Below are 15,396 nucleotides of genomic sequence, written 5' to 3'. Positions count from 1 at the left end.
AACCTGAGCCAGCAGGAGCTGCCTTGCAGCTAGGGAGGGTCAGGGGGACTCCGAATCATGAGCGAGGTGATGCTGCATCTTGCGGGCATGGGGTTTCCAGCTGGAGAGATGCTCTTGGGGGACATTTAAGACTCCCCTTCCGCAGAGAGACTCCCTGCAGTCTCTGAGACCTGTTGCTGGTGGAGAGGGGGCCCAAACCACTTAAGTTTGAGCATTAGAGAGCCAACCACGGCGGGACACAGCACCCCACAAGTGTTACGATCATCCCGTGACTCCCTGCCCATGTGCTCCCACTCTTCTCTAGTGCTGCCTCCTGCGAGGGGGGCTCCTCCGTGGTTCCCTCCCTTAGTGCCTCACCAGGCACTGCTAACTGTCCAGCAGCAGGTCCTTCGGGCAGCAGGGTGCTGGCGGGGAGAGCAGGGGTTCTGTGAGGCCAGGGAGGGTGACCCCTGCTTCTGCCCTGTCCTTCCAGGGCTGCCCCGAGGCTGGGAGGTGGACACCACGCTGCATGGGGGCTTCTACTTCATCAAGTAAGTGGGAAGGGGGTGGGGGGAGAAGGTTTTGCCTCCTGCTCACAAGCACCACTGCAGCCTCGGAGGATGTTGCTCCCTGGGCTTGTCTCTGCCCAGAGGCAGCTGCTACCAAAATGCTTGCAAGTGCAGCACGGGCTGCTGTAATCCAGCCTCGTGGAGGACCAGGGCAGTAAAACTGTGGTTTGGGAGGCTTTGGAGCACAGCAGTAGCTAGAGGATGGGGCCAGGGTCCGTGCCGCTAGCCCATGTTGGCTGCGGGTGGGTGGGTGCCCATGGCCCTGCTGTAGCTTGTCCCATGCTGCTGCGCATGTGGCTGTGAAGGTCCTGCGGTCCCAGCCGTGGAACAAACCCGGAGCTCTTGCTGGCAAGGGAGAAAGCAGCGTGTCGGGTTTGGTGGATGTATGCGAGGCCACATCCCGGGGGCTGCTGGGGTGCTGTGGTGAGCGAGCCCTGCGCACCTGAGCACCGTGAGCTTTCGCAGAGGGCTCCAGCTTATGCCAGCACAGCACAGCAAGGCCAGGCTGGAGGTCCCTGTCCCTGCGTGCCTGTGGCAGCCCCTGGAGGTGTTTAGCAGGGACCAGACCCCGCTCTGGGCTATGTCCTGTGCCTGGATCCTGCAACCGGCGCTGCTGGGACAGGCAAATCTCACCCAGTCCCTGTGCGCAAGGGAGCTCCTGTGCCAAGTCACCGTTTCAGATGCAAATGTCTCTTCTGAGCGCTCTGGCAGCTCCAGGGCGGCGTGGGTGAGCCAGCCAGCCCCCCACCCTGCATCATCCCTCGGGCAAAGGTTCCCCGGGACCCAGTGGGGACTTTCTCCAGGGCCCTGCAGCACCCTGCCCTTGTGGGAGGGAGCTCAGTGGTGCGAAGGGTCCCCGAGGCACACGCTGCCCGGGGCGTGCGGCGCAGAGCTGGCTGTGCTTGCTAGGGTGAACGCAACAGGAGTGTAACTCGGGGAGGATCTGGCCCGAGGTGTTGCTCCAAGAGCCCTGGTTCATCCCAGTGGGCTGTTTCCCATTGCCTCCAGTCCACGAACCGGGACCCTGGCAGGGCAGTGGTGGTGTCTAGACAGGCTGAGCTGCAGGCTGCCGCCGCCTCACCTTGCACAGGGCTCCAGGTCCTGCTGGGTGAGCGTGTTTCAGATGGGATCTTTGAGCCCGTCCCTATCTGGGGCCGCGCGGAGGTTTCCCTGTGCACTCAGACGGCTGTAAACTCAGCGAGAGCAAAGATCCCAAGGTGGGCTGAGGGCTGGAGCAAAGCGCTGGGATTATCTATTTGGTCTAATCTGTCAAGCAGAGCCAAGGTGTCCTTGAATCAGCCCTGTGTTTGAGTCGTGCAGCCTCAGACGTTGCTGCGACTGGGGCTTGCTGGGCGAGAGCTGAGGTGGCGAACCTCCCAGTCAGGTCTGAGCTGGGTGCCCGCAGCACGTCTGCGATGCTCTGCCACAGCAGGGACCATCCTCCCCTGCAGTTGTCCACCCCGTGTGCTCAGCGTCTTATCCGTGCCCGCAATTCCCTGTGCGCCGTGGCAGCCGGGAATGCCGCAGCAAAGCGGGTCTGAGCTGGAGGTGGGGGGCTCCAACTGGGAGCAGAGGAGGGAACCGCTGGCTCCGTGCGATGCTGAGCACCCTCCCGCCTGTGCCAGCCCCCTGTGGGAAGGCAGCACCCAGCCCCCTGCCCCAGCTGGGTGCTCCCACAGGGAAGCGCTGCCAGTAAAAGGGATCTTTCCCACCCCGGTCCTGCCTCTGGCTCTCTGCCTGCAGAAGAAAGGGCCGGGCTGTGTCCGTGCCCCCGAGCTGGGAGCCGATGCAGCAGCACCATGTGCTTCTTGTCTGTGCAAGGGGGTACAGAAAAACCGGCCCCCAGCCTGGCTGGGGCGCACATGCGGATGGTGCTTAGGGCTGCCTGGCTAAGCTGGGGGGGCTCCCCTGAGAGCAGCGCAGCTCTCCAGTTGCTCATAGGCTTCCTGGGCTGTTTTTCAGGGAGTCTCCTGGGCAGCAGGAGGGCAGCGGGGGGATAGACCAGTCCCAGCAGGTCCCCGCTGCCTGTGGAGCAGGGGAACGGCTGTGAGGACAGAGACCTTGGAGAGGGGGCGACTTGCAGGCACCACGTGTAATTTTGGGGATACAGGGGTCCCTCTGCTGCGGACTGGCAGGGAGGGGGCATCTTGCCCATCGCTGTGGGGGAAGGAAGGGGAGATGCAGGAGGCAGAGCATCCAGTGAAAGCCAGCCTCCTCCCCAGCCCCTAATGCCGTGTGGCTAATGGGGGGATTATAGGATCAAGGGCAGCTGCTGGTTTTCCTTCCTGGAGAGCCCCTGTCTCTCCCCACCCCAGCTTGGCTGCGGAGGATGAAGGGTCCCTGTGTGCTGTGGGTCTGAGCCTCTGGCCGCGCGTGCTGGGTGCAGGCAGGGTTCCAGCCGCGGTGCCTGGCAGCTCTGACAGGCAGAAGTAGGGCAGTGCCATAGATCAGGGCACAGTGCCATCGCTGTAGGGCTGGAGTTTGCAGCTCCCCAGCACCTCTGCAAGTGCCTCTGCAGCATGGGAGTCACCCTGCCACCAGGCCAGGGCTGAGGAAGCGTCCTGCCAGCCCTGCCTGAGCCATCGCTGGCCCTCGGCACAGCCCAGGGGACCAAGCGGTGGCCTTTGTGCTCCAGAGAACAAGCTGTGGTTGTTGAGCTGTTTTGCTGCCCGTCCTCCGGGTGCTGCATCTTTCCCCTGCAAGCAGCTCTCATTGGGGTGCAGAGCCTGGGGGTGCTGCCTGACCCACCGCAGCGGGTCCCACGAGCCTGGCTGGGAATGGAGAGGTCCCCTGCTCCAGGAGATGCTGGGATGCAGGAGGGAGCATGGTCCTGGCTGTCCCCTCAGTACTGGGATGCAGGGGGCAGCATGGTCCCAGCTGTCCCCCCTGATGCTGGGATGCACCGGGGAGTGCGGTCCCCCAATGCTGGGATGCAGGGGGGAGTACAGACCCCCCAAAGCTGTGATGCAGGCTAGCAGCATGCCCCCAGCTGTCCCCCCTGATGCTGGGGTGCAGGGGGGAGCATGGTCCCAGCTGTGCCCCCTGATGCTGGAATGCTGGGGGAAGTGTGGACCCCCCCCAGTGCTAGGATGCAGGGGGGAGTGTGGACCCCTCGATGCTGGGATGCAGGGGGGAGTGTGGTCCCGGCTGTCCCCCCCCCGCCCCCGATGCTGGGATGCAGGCTGGCAGCATGGTCCCTAAGGATGCAGGGGGGAGGCGTGCGGGGGTGGGGGGGGGGAAGTGTGGTCCAGCCCCCCCCCCCCCCAGGTGCGGCGGTGTGGGGCGGCAGGGTGATGCTGGGGGGCCGGGGCGGTCTCCCCCGGGTCCACGGCGGGGGGACAGCGCGGGGGGCGGGGGCGGCAGGCGCGGCCCCCCCGCCGTGCTCGGTGCCAGCCCGGCATCACGTGCCGCTCGGTGGCCCCCGAGCATGCCCAGCTCCGGCTCGGGCTGCGGCTCCGGCTCGGGCTCGGGCTGGGGCTCGGGCTGCCCGGCGGGATGCTGAACCCGTAGGCAGCGGGGGGGGCCCGGCCGCTGCCCGCCCCGCACGGTGAGTGCCCGCAGCGCGGCTGCCTTCCTCCCCCTCCTCCTCCCCCTCCTCCTCCTCCTCCTCCTCCTCTTCCTCCTCCTCCTCCTCCTCCTCCTCCTCCTTCTCCCGAGCGTTGCGGGGGGGGGGGGGGGGGGGGGGGGCGGGGGGGCGGCAGAGGATCCCTCCGCTGGGGACGTGTGCCGTGGGGCAGGTGGGGGGGGAAGCGAGCTGTGGGGGAGTGCTTGCTTAGGGGAGGGTGGGGGGATCTATGCTGCAGCCGGGGGGTGGTGGTGGGTGTCACAGCCCCTCCGGGGTGCCCCAGCGTGCCCCATGGCCAAGGCAGGGTGCGCGGTGGGGGTCAGCACCTCCTGGTTGCCCAAGGGGCTGGGGGCCAGGCTTCCCGTGCCCCCCCCCCTCCTGCTGTGCTTTAGGTGAGAAGTGGGGACCCTCTAAGCTGTCCCCACGCGGTGTTTGTGCTGTGCGTTGCTTTCTGTCCCCGGACCCCCGCGGCTGCAGGCTGGGGTCCCCTGGGCTTGGACCCGACTCCGTGCACAGGCGGGCAGTGCTGAGGCTTTGGGAGAGACCTGGTGTTTGGAGACCTGGCTCTGCACCCCCAGACCCCCATGATTGTGACCAGAGGGCTCAGATGGGCCAGAGCCCCCAACCCTATATGCTGGGGCTGGCCCCCACGGCTGGGCGCTTTGCTGAGGTCGCAGCCAGGACAGGCTGTGATGGATGGAGCTCGAGATGTCGTCTGGCGCTTCCCAGGGATGCGAGCGCTTCCCTGGGCTTCGCAGCTCCCATCTCACCGCTTGCTTGTCAGCGGAGAGCCAGCCTCCTCCTCCTCCTCCTCATCAGAGAGCAAAGGCGAAGCGCCTCGGGGATGCGTGTCGCCTGCGAGATGCTGTGCTTGCTTGGCTCCCCTGCATCGAGGTGTCTGGCAGTGCCGGAGACGGCGCGCAAGCCACAGCCGCTACCCTGAGCAGTCAATTGCAGCTTTGTTGCGCCGCTGTTAGATCTGAGGGAACAGGGTCTGATTCATCACATGATGGGGCATGTTAAATACGCCACGAGTCTATTAAACCCAGCGGAAAGGGCTGGACTGGCCGCCCTGGGCCATCCTCCCCCAGGACTCGGTGGGGACCCCCGCTCTGGCTGCGGTACCCCTCTGCAGAGGGAGATGCAGCCCCTCCATCACCTCTTCGCAGGGTCTTTGCCACCCTCCGAGGGCTGTGCCGTGGGGCCGTGCTGTGGTGTGGGAGGGCAGTGTCCCGTGTGCATGGTTTGATCCGTACCGGCTGGCCTTGCCATCCCGCCCGTGACGTGTGCCACGGTCCCTTGGGTGCAGGGGCCCAGCTCCCTGCTCCAGATGGCTGCTGGAGCGGCTGTTTAATCCCTCTGTGTGGGAAGGTGAGAAGGAAGCTGCAGCGGGGAGGGGGTGCGTGGCCATCCTGGGGTGTGGAGGGGTGCAGGCAAGCTTGCCGGGGACCGGGCATGGAGGGAACTGGGGTGGCATTTACTGGGGGAAACATCCTTCCAGGCAGGTGAGGCTGTTTGCAGTGCTGCGTGCTGCTCTGCAGCCGGGAATTAGCAGCACCCGGTGGTTTCTCCCACTTCTCCACGTCAAGAGCATCTGCATCCCGTTGTGCATCCCCAGGGCTGAGCACAGGGCAGGAGCTGGGACGACTGCTTGCTGCACCGTTGCTCCCAGTATGGCTCATCCTGTGGTGCAGCCATGCACACGCGTGTGCACACACACCAGGCTCTGTTTGTGCATGTGGCTGCTCCCGTCCCCTCCCCTGAACCCCACTGGCATTTCCTCAGGGGGGAGAGCTGCTGTCCTGCTCTAATCTGCACTGGTCCCTCATCCCCTTCATTCCTCTGGGAGAGGATGAGGCTCCCCTGGGGCCACCCAGGGAAGCCTCATCCTCCGACTTCCTCCTTCCCTCCTCCGACTGCCAGAGGCATGGCTGGGGGATGCCCAGCCCCATCGCCCACCCAAGCCAGCCCCTCGGGCAGCCAGAGCTAGGATTAGGAGTCCTGGAGAGGGGGTGGCTGAGGCATTAAAATTCTTGAGCGTCTGCTAAAAATCACATGGCAAGCGCAAAGCCTGTCCTCTCTGGCTGGTCTGTGGCTGCTTTGGCCAGGATCTGCCTGGGGGGAGCAGTCCCAGCACCCCCAGCCCATGCCGAGGAGCCCAGCAGGCTGTGGCACCCATCCTGCTGCAGTGGGCCACCAGCACCGTCCTGGCTCAGAGCACCCCATCACGCTGCCCATGTGTCAGGCTGTCCCCTTGGGGAGAGGGGCTGTGGCGAGGGGTCCCTGCCTCCCTGGGCAAGGCTGGACATGGGGGTCCCCCAGGCAAACGCTATGATGGGGCAGCTCGCCGCCTGGGTTTGGGCTGCTGGGCCAGCGCTGGCTTCACTGGAAACCTCACTGGAAACCGTGTTTTCCTGCTGAGTTCCCATAGAAACCGGCGGGAGCAGCCGCCGGGCTGGCAGGGATGAGGGAGAGAAGGGACAGGCAGGAGGGTGAGCTCCATGCCTGGCACTGCCAGGATGAAGCGACTGTGCCCATGGTGGCCGTGCCCCCCGGCTGCTCGATGACATGGGGAAGATGCATCAGCATCCCCCTGCCTGCCGGCCGTGGCTCCCATGCCATGGGGGGGTGGGGGGGTGTGCACACCCGTGCGCACCATCGCTCTGCGGCCAGGCCTGGCACAGAGCACAAACACCCACCCAGACGGGCAGCGTGGGGCTTAATCCCCCGCAGGCTGCCCCAGCCGCCTGAACCCCTAACAGCTGGGCAGGGGCTCGGGTTGTTTTCTGCTCCATCTGTGCCCCCAGGATTCAGCAGGGCTGGGGATTTCTCCTGCCTGTCTTTGCTTGCTGGAGGGGAAAGCGCGGCTCCTTAGCTGCTCCTCTCTCAGGCATTTGTAGTAGCATCCCCCCCTTCTGTTTTCCTTAGCTTGAAACATGATAATCCGCAGCAGGCAGAAATAGTACATTGAGGAATGTGCCATCTCCTCTTTAGCCTCGTTTCTCCCCAGGATCTGGCAGCTCCGCAGCCGCCTGGGGAAGCCCCGCTCCGTGGCGGCTGCGCAGCCCCTTCCCACTGCCCCACGGGCAGCACGGCGGCACGGGGAGGCGAATGTGTTGTGCCCTGCCAGCCCTCTTCCCTGAAAACACCCCTCTTTCCATGGCACTGCTGGAGAGCATCCCTGGCGCGGGATGCTGGGCAGATGGGAAGGCAGAGAATGACCTGCAAGGAGAGGGAAAGCGGGTGCTCTGACCACCCCTCCCAAGCGTCGCCCATTCCTTCCAGCATCCCAAGCTGGAAAATACCCTGGGAATGGGTTGGTTTTGTGCAGGCAGGTTGGGGCCTTCCTGGTTTCCAGCGTGATTCTGGGTTTAGTTCAGTTTTCCCTCCGCAGCAGCGGCGCAATGCGCCTGGCTCCCCAGGGCTCCCCAGGGCTCCCCAGGGCTCCCCTGGGCACAGCGGCTGCGGGGCGAGGTTGCTCTGGCCGAGGCATGTGGGGAATCAGGTTGGATGATGGCAGTGGCTGGTTGTGCCCTTAATCTGTGAATTCACCAAAGCTCTTTAATAAAGACTCAAAGTCACCAACTTCTCAATTAAGGGATGAGGAAGCTCTTGATCCATGTTTCTGGGTCAGCTGGAGAAAGGCCATTTCAGACCTGGGTGATTGCTTTCCTTTGATGTTTCCAAAGGAGACAATTTGGGAACAAACACCTTGCCAGCGTGAGCTGTGCAGGAGGGCATGTGGCCCGGCCACCTCCGAGGCAGGGCCTGCAGCTTGGAGTTTGACCCTGGTTGCTTCTGAGTCACGGGCTGAGCTCAGGAGAAAGTCACCCCTGTCCCTGCAGAGCTGGGGTGCTCCCTGCCGCGCGATGCTGGGCGCTGTCCCACTCTCCTGGGACGCTCCGGGCAGTGCCACCAGCCTTGCAAGGTTCTGCCGCTGCCGCGCTGCTCCCCAAGGTGCAGGGCAGCCTGGCAGCGAGGGTGGGAGCACCCTGCCCGGCCCTGCAGGCTCTCCCGGCACAGCCAGGGGGCTCGGGGACGTGGGTCGGACCCTCCTGGGCTCAGCACCAGGGCCACCTGCTCCTCGGCGCGTGCCCGTGGGTGGTCTGCACCCTGCCAGGGCCCCTAGCTCTCTAGGGTGCTTCTAACCCTCTGTTTACCTCAACAACAGCGCTCGCTTGGGTGTTAATTGCAGGAGCTGGCAAGACACTAATTAGGAGATAATGAGATGGCTTTTGTGTGTGCCTGGCATCCTGTCTGCAAACGCCCTGCTCCAAACGCTCTGTGCTGTGTTGGTGATCCTTGTGTGCCCTGTGTCCGTGATCTCCCTGTGCCATCTTGGTGATCCCCCCGTGTCATATTGGTGATCCCCGTGCCGTGTCGGTGATCCCTGCGCCATCTTGGTGATTCCCCCCGTGCCACGTTGGTGATCCCCGTGCCGTGTCGGTGATCCCCGTGTTGTGTTGGTGATCCCTGTGCTGTGTCGGTGATCCCCGTGCCATGTTGGTGATCCCTGTGCCATGTTGGTGATCCCGGTGCTGTGTTTGTGATCCCTCCGTGCCATGTTGGCGATCCCCTCCTGTCATACTGATGATCCCCATGCTGTGTTGGTGATTCCCCCCATGCCATGTCGGTGATCCCCGTGCCGTGTCAGTGATCCCCGTGCCGAGTCGGTGATCCCTGTGCCATGTCAGTGATCCCCATGTTGTGTCGGTGATCCCTGTGCCATGTTGGTGATTCCCCCTGTGCCGTGTTGGTGATCTCTGTGCCATGTTTGTGATTCCCCCCGTAACGTGTCGGTGATCCCTGTGCCATGTTGGTGATTCCCCCCGTGCCGTGTTGGTGATTCCCCCAGTGCCATGTTGGTGATTCCCCCCATGCCGTGTCGGTGATTTCCCCCGTGCCGTGTCGGTGATCCCCATGCCATGTTGGTGATTCCCCCCGTGCCGTGTTGGTGATCCCTGTGCCATGTTGGTGATTCCCCCTGTGCCGTGTCGGTGATCCCCGTGCCATGTTGGTGATTCCCCCTGTGCCGTGTTGGTGATCCCTGTGCCATGTTTGTGATTCACCCCGTGCCGTGTTGGTGATCCCCGTGCCATGTCGGTGATCTCCGTGCCATGTCGGTGATCCCTGTGCCATGTTGATGACCCCTGTGCCACATCCCGCTGGCCCATCTCCCCAGCTGTCCCACCGCCCACTCCGCTGTGGCAGCCTGGCACAGCTCGGGGTTTCCTTCCCCCACCGGGGCTGAAACCAGCCCCCCGCCGTGCTCAGGCGCTATGGTTATTACCAGGTGCCCCCTGACGAGCTGAAGCAGAGGAGTTCCCATCCCCGCTCTGCGGGACCTGGGGGGCAGCTCGGCTGCTCTGAGCCCCCCGAGTCCCACTGGTAAGTAAGTGGCTGCGGGAGCCTTCACGGTGCAGCCCTTTGTTCTCGGAGCAGGGAGGCAGGATCTGGCCGACGCGGGGCTCCGGCTGCCCCCTCCACTGCCACCATCTCTCCTCACCAGGTGCCATCCCTCCCCATCCTCACAGTGTCCCCAGCCCCTGGGGGACCGGAGCTGGGGCTTGTCCTCGCGGTTGGCTCCGTGGCCGAGCAGAGAGCATCCTCCTGCTGCTCCGACACCCATCTTCCTCCCGCTGCCGCCAGCGGCAGGGCCACGTGTGGCTGCTGAGCAGCAAGAGGCTGTTGTTCCTCACCGCCTGCCTGCAGCCACCGGGGACGGGAGCCGGCGCTCCCCTCCGAGCCTTCCTTACGTAACCACCGGCAGCCGTGGCGTGGATGCTCTGCCAGCGCCGTGCCACCGAGGCGCCATGCCACCGAGGCGCCGTGCCACCGAGGCCTCGCACCGGCAGCCAGGTAAGGGCCACACCGGCACCGCGCTGGAAACAGGCACGTGGCTGCCAATGGCCTCTGCCGTGCGGTGAAGGCGCTGGCACCGGCGTCGCCAGGCTGGGCTGAGCGGGAGATGCCTCTCTGGGTGCAGCCGGGGCAGGAGCACCCCTCCTGCCCCACAGCCCTAGGGGGTGATGTGCCGTGGGGCAGGCTCCTGTCCGTGGCTGGCGCCTGGCAGAACAGCCAGGACCAGTCTGGCAGTGCCGGCAGCACCGGCCACCTCCCAGCCCTGCTCGGCCGGTTCTGCCCAGCCCTGCACTCGCCACTTCCCGGGGCACCGGCCGGGCACCCCAGCGGCAGAGCTGCTGCACATCTGGGTGATGCAGTGGGTGCTGGGCTCAGCACCCATCCTGGGGTGCTGAGCCCCTGGGGGCACGGAGGATGAGGAGGGGGTGCCCGCGGCAGAGCCAGCGCTGGGCACGGATTCCCAGGCTTGGCAGAGGGGAACAGCTTAAAAACTCCATCCCACCGGCACGGCCGCCAGCCTGGCACCCCCTGCTCTGGGCTGGGCACCCACGAGGTTTGGAGGGATCCAGCCGGGGCGGGAGGTCCAGGCCCCTCGGCGGCAGGTGCTGAGCTGCAGCCGGCGGGTGAGTGGTGCGGTGCCTGTGATCCGGCAGGCGAAAGCTAATTACAGCCCAGACCGGCTGGGTTCAAAGGGCTCTGCCGGCGCAGGTGGGGCTGCTGAAGGCAAGCCTGGCTGTGGCTCAGCGTGGGCTCAGCACCGTCGTTGGCCCGTGCCGGCGGCTCAGCACGGGCTCCCCTCCTGCAGCGCAGTCTCTGCCCCTTTCTGCAGTTAGGGGTGCTGAATCGCCCCGGCTTTGTGGAAAATTCTCGGGTGATTTGGCAGCGGTGGGGTTGTGGCTTTCTGTACTTCGTGGAGCCCGACGGATGGGTGCAGGATGAGGCCAGGGCGCGTGGGGCAGCAAGGCAGTGCTGCCTGTTTCCAGCCGTGCTGCAGAGAGCAGCTCCTGCGGCTTTAGCATCCCTGGCCCACCACAAGCACGGCCAGATGCAGCTCAGCTCCCGCTCCAGCCTCCTGCTCTCCCTTTTAATCGCCATCCTCGCAGTCCCTGGAGTCACCATCACTTGTCACTTGTCCCTGTGTCCCCCCGTGCAGCCGTCCTTGGGGCCAAGCTGGCTGCAGGGGTCCCATGGCCAGGACCTACCCCCCAGGGCCCTCCAGCCCTGGTGGGGGGCTCAGCTCTGCCCTCCTTGCAGGGGGATGCTTGGGGGGCAGGAGGTCCCCCAAAACCCCAGCCCCTGGCCATCTGCTTCATGCATGGAAACTAATTTTCTAGCCTTTATTCTTCCAGAGAATTTGAAAATGCAATTGCACCCTCAGGGCCCTGAAAGTGAAAGCAAATCAGGAGATATAAATCTGCTGGTTTCGCCTGTGTCGGATTATTTTAAAGCCAATTGCATGGTGCCAACCTGTCAAGTCCAGGGGGCTGGGACTGGGGGGACCCCGAGCTGGGGCAGTGGGGGCTGGTGTTCACCGGCTCCTCCACCCCACACCAATCTTCCTGCGGTGCGTTGTCTGGATCTGCTGTGCAAGTATGGGATTTTTTTTTTTTTTTTTTTTTTTTTAAAGATGCATGTTTTGTGGATGTGCAGATGCGGTGACCTTTTGCGGGGGCTGCCCGGAGCTCCGGCTCTGGCTGCCGGCTGCTTTCCCACTTGTCAGTGAGATGAGGGTTTTGAGAGCTCCGTGCAAACTCCAGGGCCTCTGGGCTCCAACACTCAGTTGCAATCGTGGTGATGAGTTCCCGGAGGGGAGGAAAGAGCTCATTTCCCATCTCTCCCCGTGTGCCCGGAGATGCCAGGCCCTTCACCAGCCATCAGCGCTGCTGCTTTGCATCCCGGCCCCGTCCTCGTCCTCGCCGCGTCTCCTCCCTGCTAGCTGCAAGGTGTTATTGGCATGACCTTGTCCCCGCTGCCATAGCAGGAGGCTCCAGTGGCAAAACGTCCCCCCCTGTCCCCAAGGGTCCCTGGCAGTGGGCAGCCCGGGATGGACATGCGATGGTGCGGGGTGACGGGGCAGAGCATCGGGTGCTGGTGGGGGGCATCTGGCTTCTGCCCATGACCACCGGCCCCGTGTGCTCCCAGCAAGCTGTCCCCTTCCCCAGTGTCCTTGGGCACAGCGATAGGGCTGGTGGCCTCTCCAGGCTGCGGACAGGCCTGTGCTAGCCCACCGCAGATAAGGGTTGTGCCGGCGGGGAGCCAACAGGAATGTTATTTATGTGGTTAAAGTTCACCTGCTGTTAGGAGCCACCCTGAGCATGTGCTGACGGGGGGGTTGGGGTGGCTGGGGGTGGGACAGCCCTGTCCCTGGGGTGGCAGGGTGGTCCCGGTCTAGGTGCCACCATAGCCCTGGTCCTGTTGGGAGCGGGCTCTGGGGGCTGTCCCAGCTCCCAGGAGGATGCTCGTGGGCAGTGGAGCTGCACGGACCACAACTCCCAGTCCTGTGGGACCGGGGATGGGCAGCAGCATCCCACAGCTGGCTCGAGGCCAGGGGAGGGTGGCTGGATGGGGATGGTGGGATGGGGATGCTCCTCGCCGAGGCAGAGCCACTGTCAGTGCTTTTGGGGTGCTGGGGGGGCTGTGGCAGCGGGCAGGGCTGGGGGGCAGCCCAGCATGAGGCTGTATCGAAGCCTCAGGGGAGAGGCAGGGCAGCAGCTGGGAGCGAGATGCCCAGCCGCAAGTGGGGAAACTGAGGCACGGAGGCAGCACAGTGGGAATTTGAGCCGGTGACCTCTCTCGGGCCAGGTGCCTCCCTCTGACGTGTCCTGTCTCCGCTCCAGAGGTTTCATGGGGGGTGTGTGTGCGTGTGTGTGTGCGCCTGTGCACGCGTGCATTATCTGGCACCCAGCAGTCCCATTTCCTGATCGGAGTTTGGGTGTTACCATCGTATAATTAGTCTGTAATTGCTCTCTAATGAGGTAGCAATCCTGTGGCAGGGTTGCACTTAAAAGGGCTTCCTCTGCCCCGGGCTGCTCCCCACAGCCCTCCAGCATCGCACCCTGAGCCCCGTCCTCCTGGGGGTGGTGGGTGGGTGGGCGCCTGCCATGGGGTCAGCGCGGGCTCCACTCCTAGGAGTGGGATGGAGAGATCTGGGGCAGGATGTCCCAGCAGAGGGGTCTCCTCTGTGCTTGGACCCCTCCCACTGTGCTCGGCCCCCTCCCACTGTGCTCCTCCCAGCCAGTGGCACTGGGAGCACTGGGAGGCGGCGTGTCCCCAGTGCCCGTGCCAGCCTGGCAGGCTGCCCCGGCTCCTATCAGTGCTGCCTTTCACTCCCTCCTGGCACCCACTCCGCTGCCTCCAGGGCCCTTTGGGGATTTCCTCTGCCTCGCCCCCGCTTGTCCCCGCTGGCACAGCCACCCCCCTGGCAGGGTCTGGCTTGCCCGACCTGTGACCACCGTGCCTGGCTCCCACGTTGCCCCAAGGCAAGAGCTACCCCATCCTGGCTCCGCATCCCCCCAGTGCCACCAGGCCGGTACCCCACTCCTCTCCCTTCCACCCTGCGGGGCCGTTTCCCTCCGGTCCCATTTAAATCCCCCCTCCCCGCAGCCGGAACAGAGAGCGCTGGGTATTTATAGCCTGGCACGGATGCTGGGAGGCAAACATGCGTGGAGGGGGGGCTGTTTTGGTCTTTTTTTTCCCCCTATCCTCCTATTTGAAAGGCCAGGCTGGCTCTGCCGGAGGTGGGAGTGCCTACGCGCTGGCAGATCCCGTGTGTACTGGGAATGGGACCAAGCATGCCAATCCACCCCATCTCCTCCCCTCGCCGCGCCTGGGTGCTGCGTGGCGCTGAGTTCGGGCGGGAGGGAGAAGGGGCTGGGTACCGGGGGGCACCAGGGGAGAGCCCACCGTTTTAAGGTGTCCCCAAGAGCTGCTGTCCCCTCCCTGGGGTGGCTTTGCATCCTCCTGCCCTGGGATGTGGCATCACCCCACGGGGAATGCTCAGCCCCGGGTTGCTGGCAGTGCGGATGGGGTGATACGGGGAGAGGCAGCGAGGAGGAGGAGGAGAAGTCATCCGAGGAAGGCTCAGGTGCGTATGCCAGCCCCGGGTGAAGTCCACATGCCCCATGCTCGCGTCCTGTGGGTTTGTTTTCCTCTGCAGCGTCTCTTCTTTCAGGTTGGCTGAGCAGCGATGATTAGCAATTCCAGTTTTTATGGCGAGCCTAATGCAATCGGGTTATCTGCGCGTCCCCCCTCCCCATCACCCCCCCCCCCCCCACCTTTGCTGCCAGGTTTCCCCAGACAAATTGTTTGCTCTGGGTTTTGGCTTTTTTTTTTTTTTTTTTAATTGTTATTATCATTGTTTTTCCCTTCTCCCCTGAATCAAGTGGATTGTCTGATTCGGAAACAACAAGCAACTGTTGGAGTGTGAGCGCAATGAATCTTTTAAAGCCCATCAAAGTGAGATGATGCCTGTGTGCTGGGGGGGGAGATGCTGGGGGTGTGTTTGGGGGGTGCAGCACCCCTCAGCCTTGGGGCACAGTGCTGGAGGGAGGGCTTGTGACAGCAGCAAGGCTGCACCGGGCCTTATCTTATCCCTGGGCTTATCGCCAGACATGCTTGTGCTGCAGATAAGCAGGACCTTGGGTTCAGGCGGGTTGAGGCGGGGGAATGATGCTCCGTGTCCTGGCGCTGGGGCATGGGTGCACTGTGGGGGTGCACTGTGGGGGCTGAGTCCTCCCCGCTCAGGGGTGGGGGCACCAGTGCAGGGTCCCTCCGTGGCTCGGCTCGTTCCCCAACGCCTGGGTGCGCAGGGGGGGGGAGCACGAAGCAGCCCCCCCGCGGCTGCTGCCGTGCTTCCCTGCGGGGTGCAGAATGGAAGGTGCAGAATCTGGGGTTGGGAACAGTGTGTCAAGTTTGACCTCGTCCCTTCTAAGCAAAAGAAGGTGCAAACACCCCCATTTTTAAGCCAAGGAGAAGGCTGTGGGCTCATCCAGCTGCTTAAGTAGAAGTGATATATTCAAACACCCAAGGAGGAGCCTCCAGCTTCTCCCTCGAAGCCCTCGAAGCTGGCAGGAGCACTGGACCTTGCTGGTGGTCTCTGCTTCATTCCCAGAGGATTTATGGCTTGCTGGAAGGAGACAATGGTGGGTCCAGCTGGGCCACATGGTGGGTGCTGTCCCAGTGGGGCAGGAGGACCCACTGTGGGGCCGAAGTCCTTTGGGGTGGCCCTGGGGAGGAAATCCCCACCCGAGGCCATCTCATCCCCCTCATGCCCAGTCAATCCAGGCTCTCCGAAGGCAAATTTGCTTTTCCAAAGTGCCTTTGCAAGATGCTGGGGGTCAGCATCTCGGACCCGCTGTGCTGGTGCTGCATTGGGAAGGATCCTCCTGCCCTGCACCACGGTGGTGTTTCAGTGGGGGCTCT

At 64.0% G+C, this 15,396-nt stretch overlaps 1 protein-coding gene across 13 annotated transcripts in view; it reads left to right on the top strand.

The window, feature by feature from the left end:
* Nucleotides 1-3,824: 3,824 nt before the first annotated feature.
* Nucleotides 3,825-15,396, top strand: part of PLEKHA6 (pleckstrin homology domain containing A6) — a 49,007-nt gene continuing 37,435 nt past the window's right edge. For 4 of the 13 annotated variants that reach the window (XM_080367150.1, XM_080367162.1, XM_080367158.1 and 1 more), the window contains exon 1: nucleotides 3,827-4,095. In XM_080367150.1, the coding sequence (XP_080223276.1) occupies nucleotides 3,842-4,095 (254 nt within the window). In that variant the 5' untranslated portion in view covers nucleotides 3,827-3,841. Of the gene's footprint in view, nucleotides 4,096-12,829; nucleotides 14,060-15,396 lie in introns of those variants that run through there. The other 9 variants (XM_080367152.1, XM_080367163.1, XM_080367164.1 and 6 more) reach the window with 6 other exon arrangements.

Source organism: Falco punctatus, assembly GCF_963210335.1.
Source record: "Falco punctatus genome assembly, chromosome: 17".
Classification (NCBI taxonomy): Eukaryota; Metazoa; Chordata; class Aves; order Falconiformes; family Falconidae; genus Falco; species Falco punctatus.
The sequence above is the reverse complement of the archived record's forward strand: the minus strand, read 5'-3'. Positions and strand labels throughout refer to the sequence as shown.